Here is a 10,758-nt window from a genome sequence, read left to right as displayed (position 1 = left end):
CACTTCACATACAATGTGTCCTGAGTAGTTAGTGCCCTAATGAGAGAAAGCTGCTCAGTAACTAAACTCCTTGTTACCTGCCTAAAAGAAAATTAATACTGATGATTCACTTTCGTGTTGTTATTAAGACTTTTATGGTTGATAAGGAGTTTCCTGTACTGCCACCACACACACACACCACACACACACACACCACACACACCAACACACACAATTCAAGGTTGTTCCACAGAGTCTGACTCATTTTTTTTTCTTTTGGCAAAGTGTTAAATAAACCAAAAGCTTTTCCAACACATCTCTAATTACTATATTATTGTGAGGACCTGTCACCTGACATTAATGCATTTTTACCTCTTTAACTGCTGTGTTGCTGTCGGTCCCCGTAATGGGCTCCCAGTGTTTGACCCCATACTTAAACCAAACATACTGAACATCCTAACTCTCTCCTTCGGGGTCTCCGAAAGACTCTCGGTAGTCGAATGGATAATCAGGTAGAAGTGACGGACGGACGAGACGACCTCCAACCAGACCCGACTGGATCTCTGCTGGAAACTACACACCAGAGAGGAAGTTTTATTCATGTTCACCAGTAATTTTATATATAATAAAACAACCATTTATTAATTTACTTTTATATATTATATATATATATTTTACAACATACGTATAATAACACTTTATTTAATGCCAGTCATTTAACTTAAGTAGAAAACAACAGTGCGTGAAAATAAGTACATTGATCAATGTACTGTACTTACCACTGTATTCGGTACTGATATTTTGGGAGGTAATTTTTCGTACTTTAATGGTTATTTCCATTTAATTTCCACTTATTGCTATTTTGTGCTTTACAATCATTTACTTTTATACATCACTCATTCATCGTTACTCTAACTTCTTTAGTATAGGTTACTTTTAAGATTAATCTTTTATATAAAACAAACACATGATCAGCTGATCAGATACAGCAGGGTTGGCATGGGAGAAAAAAGTACCTGACCAGTCCAGTTAGGGTCAAAATTTTACACATTAGATATAGATTAATTTAAAAATATAACCTGTTAAGAAATGGAAATATCAATGTAATGATTGGACTTAAGTTCAAGCAACTGGGGAAAAAAAACATGTATTTGCGACAAATTGTCGAAGATTTGTTATAAAACAATGTATTGATTTTATTATACTTATATATTTTTATTCATACTTCTATTAATGTGACACATTAACTAAATGACTAAGACTGTTTTTTATTTAAATTGCTTGTATCTTTATATTATGTGATCTCTATATTAATAATGTATCTTTTATATGTTTTTTAATAGTTGTGTATTTTACTCATCTTTATAATCACTGCGTAAGGTGAGAAATGAAGGAAAAATTATATATATTTATTAATGTGTCCTATGTGAGAATTTACATGGCTATATAAAAGTAGGTGGTACATGTGAGGACCTGAAGGAGGGGAACTGGGTAAGGAAAGAAACAGACGTCGGACAACTCGATACAAAGAAACGGATATAGCTAGGAAAGAAGAATAAAAGAAGATACAAACACAATAGGAGAAAGGAAGTAGAGGAGAAAAGGGCAGGATAAGGAAAAGGAGGATGTGTATGCTCGACGGAAAGGATGACTAGATTGAGCCCTCGGGATCCTGCTGATGCTTCGCTCAAATCGAGCAAGTCAGTGCGGGCTCACGCCGTGTATTGTGAAAAACCGAAACTATGGCACGGGTAAGATAGAGGCGTAAAAGCGTCCGTCAGCTACATATACTGGAAGGGACATATAGGAGATTATTAGGAGTGGCGAGGAGGAGAATCAAGAAAAGAGATGCAGATAGGTAGGAAAGGATGGAAAATGTCTCTCACTACGCTATTTTCTTCTCCAGTTGATGTAGTTGTGATAACAATGTTTCTTATACGTATATACGAAGGTTCTCCTGCTGACGAATAAAAGAGTGTTAGCAATGCCTTGCGGAGGCAGTTATTTTCACGCAGTTTGCTGCGGCTTTATTGGAGTGGTTAGGTGTGTGAAATTATTTTAAAAAAACCTCCAACATATTTAGAAAAGCAACAACAGACAGACTGGCGAAACAGGAGGGATTGATTATAGCACTGAGAATAATTTGTGGTAATTTATTTGTGATGCTACATTTGAAGAAAGGCCTACATCTATGCTTTTGATGTGTAAAGCTGGAGTTAAGAATTGGTCGATAGAGATATGAAAATAATGAACACAGAGCTAATTAAAAGGAATCAAAAGACAAAGGCTGATCCTTATTGCCAGTGATTACAGAAAGTTGCTCGGTCAATTTTGTAGTTGACTGATGACAGCCCTTGATCCATTTGACCCCTTTGCAGGCAACCGTCACTTTCACACAGGAGTCAGTTTATGCAATAACACTGTAGATATTACAGATCATTACATCTGTTGAAACAATTCTCCCAAGGGAATAAAAATAAAGGATGCTGTGTGTAAACAGACCGCATTTGGCCCCAGCAATAGCAACATTGTGTGTCGTGGTGTGTGCGATGTGGTTTGGTGTGTGTGGTGTTGATAAAAGTACATGCTGCACTTTGCACTACATGCCCGTGAACAATGGCACACCACAGCTGTCTCACACACAGCGGTGATCAAAGAACTGCGATGTACGAGCCGACATAACACAGTCAACACACAGACTTGAGAGGTTAAGTGAAGATCTCCTCTCAGTACTTTGCCATAGAAACGGCATCCCCATCATGCAAGTGGACTTACAGGTGCTTCAGGTTGTCTGCTCACTGCTGGCGTATGGCTGGTCCGCCTGAAACACAGGAGGAAGTTATCTTATTAGTTGATTCACCACAACACACACACACACAGAGAGACCACACACCACACACAGATGGATCACATCATCAACTATCACACTGACAACACAGACGCATGTCATCATCAGGTGTATTTTTTGAGTGACATCATCAGACGTGCAACGGCTTGACCTGCGGCTCCCAGAGACTGTCTGTCTGCCTGCCTGCCTCCCTGTCTGTCTGTCTGTCTGCCTGTCTGCCTCCCTGTCTGTCTGTCTGCCTGTCTGTTATTTCCTCTTCCTCCTCTGAAGAAGAACAAGAAGAAAACCAGTTTCAAACTTTAGTCTGTGAACTCAACAGGAGGAAGATCTCAGCAGAGGAAGAGGAGGAAGGAGTCAGATGGATTACAGACACTGAGGATTTTTCTTCATCATGTTCCAACTTTTTGTAAACAGGAAGCTTCTTCTTCTTCTTCACAAATAGAGATCATAAGAACTTTTTATTTCTCCGACATCAGCTGTTAGATTTCCGTCCCTACAGACTTTAGTTTTAGTTGTTTCCTCTGAAATTCAACGTACATCCATCAAAGTCACAACTGGCTCCTAAAAATGTCGTTTATATAAAGTAAATAAAGTCTGGTCCTCCAGGTCTCTTAAAGCTGCTACTTCTGCAGTATGTGTTCCTTTTAAAGCTGTTAGCAGTGATTCTTCACATTGTTCGGAGGAGCTGAGACTCAAATCTTACAGTCTAAGTAAAGTTACTTAAAACTTAAAAAGTTGCTTAAAACTCAAATAAAAACCTAACCACTGAAACACTGAAATGGGTTGTGCTTATTACAACGTAAAGTCAGTTGTTCAAGATAAACTTCTTTAATACTTTATTGAGCAAAATCTAATCATTTATACCTTAATCTAAGATTAATAATTAGCAAAAAACAACAAGACACATTTTTCAGCTGAATAGAAATAAGTGATTTTGTCTTAAATAAAGGCACCAGATGAATTCTTATTTTTAGCATTTATTATTAGAACGACAAAAAACTGAACAGCTACTTTATTTCCGACACTGAGACTGAAACTGAACTGAGAAGTTAACCGACATATAAAGCAACTTTTCTCTCCAACCTGTGACTTGTATTCCAGTTGTTCACTGTAAACCATTTTCTTGTATATTTACAGTAAGTTACTGTAACTGTACTGTAATGCTATTTACAGGATATAAAACATACTGTATCACAAAACAGTATTTTACTGTATCGTATTGCACTGTAATATATATATATTTACTAATAATAATTATATATATAATGATATTATGATATTATATATATATTTCCTCTCCAGCATTACAAACACAATCAGGGCTCTGAATGAGAACTACTGGGAATCAGGAGCAGTTCACTTCTTCTCCTCTGTATAATTCACCAATAATGTCATCTCTGTGGATGGAAGGAAATCAGTCTAACAACTGATTTGCAGTAAATGGGTTTAAATATATAAAACTTCTCTTTAAAGCGCCGTCAGGAGTCCGTGAACAGAAGACAGACAGATGTCATTTGTCCTCTTTAACGCTGTTTGTATGCAAACTGGAGTCTCACTGTCTGAGGAGAACCTCATTAACAGGTTTCTCTCTGGACTCTGGAGGACTAACATCAGCCTCGCATACCAAACAGTTTTTATTGTAAATATAGATCACAGTGAGGACGACTGGTGGAGCTGATGGCTCCATCTCACTGCCAGTGTGATGGAAAACTTCAAAAAGTCACTTTTTTTTATATCCCTACATCACAAATCACAGTTTGTCTCAAACGTCCTCCATCCAACAAACACTTTAACAGGAATCAATAGAAGCTGTTACCTCTGAGGTGAGATTACAGGTGTACAGGTGTGTCGAAGTGTCAGTATTTTGCTTCCATAACGTGTCGTCCCACCCAGTGCACACAGGTTTCATAAATGGTTCCTTCTATAGAAGTATAAGCATAATATATTCTCATTTGCATATTTAAACTTAAATAATTTCATTAATTAACTTGGGAGGTTTTTTACCCTATTCACCTGTAGTGAATTTCACAATAAAATGAGTTTTGTCTCAAACTTTGAGCCAGAAACTTTCCACTTCCTCTCTGTAGTTTCCTCCCGTTCTTGTTGACACACTGAGACTCAAACATGTTTCTGTGTTTCGCTGATGAATTTATGAAACAGAGGACGAGTCTCTGAGGTCGCTGTGATCTGAAAACACTGGTTCCTGTTGTATTTCGGGGGCGGAGGATCAGCTGACTTTCACCACCATGTAAAATCGTCCTGTCTATCCCTCTGGTGGGGGGAGACGGGGAAGAGAGTGTGAGACAAGGCTGCTCCTGTGTTAACTTTACTGTTTTCCTATAAAAACCTCTTTTCCCCTGGATTGTTTTTAGCCCTCAGCGGGGTTATAAAAAGGCTATTGACTCCCTGTAGTAAAAACACTTTAAACTGTGGATAAACTGCTGTGTGAGGGGATGAGCGGGGGTGGGGGGGGCATTTATTTATGTCACAATAAAGCAAAAGAGACGACGGAGCGGTGGAGGGGAGTCAGACACCATGTGTTCATCACATGCTACATAAACTCTACAAAGAGCTTTTTCTGATCCTTCTTTACTTGTTTTTAAGGGTCAAACCTGATACCGGGGGGGGCGGGTGGCCTTATTTTTTATTTTTATTTTTTCTATTTCTGTTATATCTTGTATTTTATTGTATGTTGTATCTGATGCTGCTGTAACAAGTGAACTCACACTTTGCATCTCACAATTTGGACTTTTTAATAATAATTTTAACATTTTATCTCATCTTTTTTACTCAACACGAACATGTTTTATTATCAAGGTTAAGTTTTCATCTTTTTATTTTACTGGTGGAAATGGGCTTCCATAGTCGACAGCTGATAACAGCTGCTCCTCTTCTAATTTACATAATTTCAGTGTCACTGAACGTGTTTGAATGCAGAACAACGTCTGAAACACTGAACACAGTTTCTGTTCGGAGGTAAAATATTTAACACCATCGATGCCTTCAGTCTGAGAGATGGAAAAACACCGGCGGTCCCAGAGACAGCAACCAGGCAATCAGCCATGAATTAAATCAGTGTGTGTACAGACGGGGTTCAGTAAACAGCACAGAGCAAACACACTCACACACACACACACACACACTCACACACACTGTTCAATATTTACAGCAGGAAACTCAGCACTCAGGTGTTTCTGCTGCAGCATGCTTTTATTTTTATTATATTAATATACATATCCACAGAGGAAGAATACTTACAGCACAGGAAGAGGAAGAGCAGTGATACCACAGAGTAGAAATATTCTGTTACAGTAGAAGTTATCTTTATTTTAACTTGAGCAACAGAATAAGCATCAAAATACACTTAAAGTTGTTATTCTGCAGAATACTGTTACTGTATTTAAGTCTGTAATCTGTGAAGGAAATACAGATATTCTAGTTTACATTTAATGTGGCAACCTTGGTCGGACTCAGTGACACATTTTATAGATATTTTATATTATATTAAAAACTGTATGAACCTTAACATTGAACTAACAGTAACAGTTCTGAGCAGATTATTTCCTGTTTACGGAACTCTTCATATAATTCTCTGTCTGTATTATTTATTATATGTTTAACAATCATACAGACCTAACAGGATTCCTCTCTGACACATTCAGTGTTTTTTGTCTCTGACGGCCGTCGTTCTATTAGAGGACATGTTGAAATGATGAAGATGATGAAGATGATGAAGATGTCAGTGATCAGTTATAACGGACGCTGCAGTGCTGTGTGCTGATTGGCTGCAGAGTCTCTAATCAGAGTTCATTCTCTCAGAGCGGCTGCACTGGTTATACTGGGAGGACACACACACACACACACACACACACTAATGTGTGTGTGTGTGTGTGTGTGTGTGTGTTTGTGTGTGATCTCATGGCTCATTGAATCTTTTGTCCCTGCCGGCATTTTTCTGATTATCCACTGAGCAGCCTGTTATTATATCTCACTGTGTGTGTGTGTGTGTGTGTGTGTGTGTGTGTGTGTGTTACAGGAAGACAAACACTTTTTCTTGTTGATAATCTTTGTCTCCTCCTCCTCCTCCTCTTCCTCATCCTCCTCCTCTTCCTCAGGTGGAGGACGAAGCAGAACCTGGACTACTGTTTCCTGATGATGTACGCTCAGACTAAAGGAACTTACTACGTCCAGGTAGGAAGGACTGTATGGATGTTTCACAATAAAAGCCTCTTAAAAGTTCTGCTGAGGTCTAATCATTAACTTTTATTCTTTAGAAAGACTTTTAAAAACAGAAAACTAAATATTTTACATATATGTACTGTTATTTTACGGTGAGCTGTGAATCAGATTTTTCATTATTTGAGTGCACACTATAGATGTTTCACAATAAAAGCTTGTCCTGGACAAAACAGGAAGGAAACAAAAAAAAATCTCTTTTTAAAACTCAAAGATTTAAGTTTTACCAAAAAATAAAAGTAAATTATTTCAATAAAAGATTATTTATGAACAAACATACACACAAATATTAAATTCCTCTCTTTTGTGTTTTGTCTGAAACGTTTTATATCTCTGTGGTAACGAGGTCTCCGGTGTAAAAGACCTTAATGTAACTTAATTAAATATTACTGATGAAATCATTAAAAACACTGAACTACGTGTTTGTGGTGTGAACTCATCACTGGACTGGATCTAATGAAGCTGACGGCCATTAAAGTAAAAAGTGTCTCTGATGTAACTCTGCTGCTGTGTGCAGCTGATGAAACTGTTGCATTGTGGGTAGACTGACGGGGACCTTAATGGAAGTGTCTCTGTGGCTTCATCACACAGTCTTTGTTCCCTTTAAAGAGGAAGAAATGTCAGATTCTGTCCTCCCGTCTTTAAAGTAGACCAGGACCCGGAGTGAAGGTTAATAAAGAAAGAGAAATCTCACGCTGACAGATTGTCTTCACCTCCGTACCCGAGAGGAAGAGAGAGAATATTACACATAATGGAACCAGAAATACACGTTTCCTCTCACCTGTAGTGCTGCTCGTCCATCCAGAGACGTCTGTGTGGAGCTCAAAGCCCCAAAAACTACAGTTCAAAAACTCAAAAGAAAAGTCTCCTTCCAGGAATCCTCACCCAGTTGCTCGAGATAATCCACAGACCTCGCTGAGAGCCGTTTCATGTAGGAACTATTTTCTGTTGTATCACTGCACTGAAGAAGGCTCATGGCGGCGCAGGATGGACGCATGAATGGCGTCCTCCTCAGATGAGCCGTAACATTAGCTAGCTCACCGAGCGCCACTAACCTTCAGCTACGGTTGCCGGCTGTCGTTTGGTTTCTTTGAGTGTTTTTTGGGAGTCTTTCATCAGTTTAAAATGTAAACATGTAAAGTTGATTTTTTTCTAATATTTTTGAAAATCTTGAGTACAGAAAACAAAGATTTACAGAAATATTAGTGTTGTTGTTTTTAAGAGAACATTTGTACTGTTTTATGTTCAGCTGTAACAATGAATTCTAGAAATTATGTTTGAGAGACGGCAAACATGAATGTTTTTGTTCATAGCCTGACGTTAGTGAAGATTATCTTTCTGAATAAAATGTATAAATATCATAAACTTTTGTTCCCCACAGAGATTATTGTCTGTAACAATCCAACGATGCTAACAGGGCTGGACACTGGAGAGACTTTATGGGGGCCAAGATCTCCTTTTAGACCCTGGTTTCTCTGGTTGAAATGTAAATAAAGTTCCTGCAGTGGAATTGTGGGTAAAATAAGGAACATTTGCTCAGTGAAAGAGAGGGAACAGAAAATAAAGGGAGGGAGAAATGAATGAGCATTTTTCACAGTTGGGACTTGAAATGAGTTCAGATGAAAGTTGTGGATGTTGTTCTCCTCCCGGTGTGATCTGTGGCTCTTTATGTGGAGTCCTGTCGTGATCTGCAGCTTCCTCCTGGATCCAGCGGAGCTCCACCGGCTTATTTTCTGGCTATTTTCCAGCAATCTCCCCGCCATCATCTCTGCTGGCGGCGTAGATGACGGAGCCTCGGCTGCTCCCACACGAAGCGTTTTGACAGGAACACAGAGCCAGACTTGATGTTTTGACACCTAAACTGGCTCTGAACTCTTCCTCGGTGGTGTGTAGTGACGGCGAGGAGCGAGGTGGAGGAGGTAATTACTCCATGTCGACTCCCCTGCAACAGAAGTGGAGGATGTAAATGTCTGTCAGGGAGCTGTGAAGCGTCTTCCGCAGACGGGAGATCAGGATCAGAGACGTTGAGGATCAGGATGTTTTTACAGTAAAGATGGATTTAAACCAAAAAACAATCCTCATTTAATTAAATAATTGATTTATTAACAAGTGGCTTTGATTGATCTGTGTGAGAGCGTTGCAACAGTTTTCTGTCAGTCTGAGAAACATTCAGCCATCAGGGTTGTTTGTTCATCTAAATCAATGTTTAATCATTATTACTGCAGTTATACTGTTTCATTAGCACAATTATTCAGCACATATGCACTTATTTTAACTTTCTTGTTGTTATTTCTATTCTTAAAATGTGGGAAAAAAACAGGAATAAATAAAGTGTTTCTGATTCTGGATTTTACATTGTGGTATTGATACTTTTACATATTACAGGTATAACAGGTTATAAACAGTCTCATTTTAATACTGATGCCTCTTTATGAGCCACATAAACATCAGAGAGAAGGCATTTCTATATATTTATTATTAATGTGAGTTGATAGAAACACTCTCTCTCTCTCTCTCTCTCTCTCTCACACACAGTTAGAGGATGACATTGTCGCTCGTCCGAACTACTTCACCACCATGAAGAACTTTGCGCTGCAGCAGCCGCTGGAGGAGTGGATGATCCTCGAGTTTTCTCAGCTCGGATTCATCGGTGAGTTGCTGGATCCCGATCCCAATCCCAGTCCTCTCCTCTGAATCCCAGTCCTCTCCTCTGAATCCCAGTCCTCTGCTCTGAATCCCAGACCTCTGCTCTGATTCCCAGTCCTATAGCAAATAAAATAAAATAAATAATTAAAATAGGATGTAAAAAGAAATAAATTACACGCATACACAGGAAATATTGTGTAAATTCACATACACGACTGCTTATAAAGTGCATTTAATGTAATTTAATGTAATTTTGTTTTTTTTAATGAAAACAGGGTTGTGAGGATTATACCAACATGTGAATCTATTCCTTTAAATTCTGATTGAATTTAGGAAGTCTGCATTTTATGTTTTTTATCGTTACCTCTGTCTCAGTCTGTCGGCGGGTTGTTGTGGTCGAAAACTCTGAAAAGCGAGTAAGTGGACCTTTGGGATTCATTCTCTTGGTAGCATGTAGTGTTTCCGAAGGTTGAGAATGAACTTTAAAAAGAGTTTGTGGATCTGCGAGGTGAGGAGCGCTCTTCCATCTGGCGGTTAAATTAAATCCAGCAGATTAATTGAAGCGTCAGCCTCCTTCTGATCTGCTCTCTAATTATTCTGTCGAGGCTAATCAATGACTTCTGTCTTCCTGGATCGGTCGATGCTGACATGTGGAACGTTACTCGCCTGGAACCGGCTGATCTGGAGTCAGGTTTTTTCCTCAGAAGTGTTTCCAGCTCTGACAGATGGAGGCTGGCGGGCGCCTCCAGAGCCAGGAATCAGAAAGGTCATCGGTCCGATCAACAGGACGGCACTTGATGTCTGAACGGAAACAGCTGATGTCTGATGATCAGAGAGGAAATTTAGCTGCTAACACATATGTTACCTCCAGGAAAATATGAGTGGATTGACAGGAAATGAATCAGTTCCAGCTTCTATATGTGTGTATCTGCTGGTTTGTTCTGTGACAGTAAACTGAATCTCTTTGGGACATTTGTTAAAGGGGAACTTGGCAACTTTTTCAGCTTAATAAACCCGTTTAGAAATCATTTGGATGGTTAAATGGCCTG

General features: G+C 38.9%; 1 protein-coding gene across 1 annotated transcript in view; it reads left to right on the top strand.

Moving 5' to 3' along the window:
- Nucleotides 1-6,763: 6,763 nt before the first annotated feature.
- The window catches only part of mgat4b (alpha-1,3-mannosyl-glycoprotein 4-beta-N-acetylglucosaminyltransferase B), a gene marked incomplete at its 5' end in the record, with an annotated part of 15,587 nt that continues 11,592 nt past the window's right edge, over nucleotides 6,764-10,758 (top strand). Inside the window, 2 exons of the mRNA XM_035669001.1 lie at nucleotides 6,764-7,018; nucleotides 9,599-9,713. Of these exons, the coding sequence (XP_035524894.1) occupies nucleotides 6,764-7,018; nucleotides 9,599-9,713 (370 nt within the window). The remainder of the gene's footprint in view (nucleotides 7,019-9,598; nucleotides 9,714-10,758) is intronic.

This window comes from Morone saxatilis, unplaced genomic scaffold (genome assembly GCF_004916995.1).
Source record: "Morone saxatilis isolate NCDOM2014 unplaced genomic scaffold, NCSU_SB_2.0 Contig22, whole genome shotgun sequence".
NCBI classification, from domain to species: domain Eukaryota; kingdom Metazoa; phylum Chordata; class Actinopteri; family Moronidae; genus Morone; species Morone saxatilis.
This window is presented reverse-complemented; position numbering and strand designations above follow the sequence as displayed.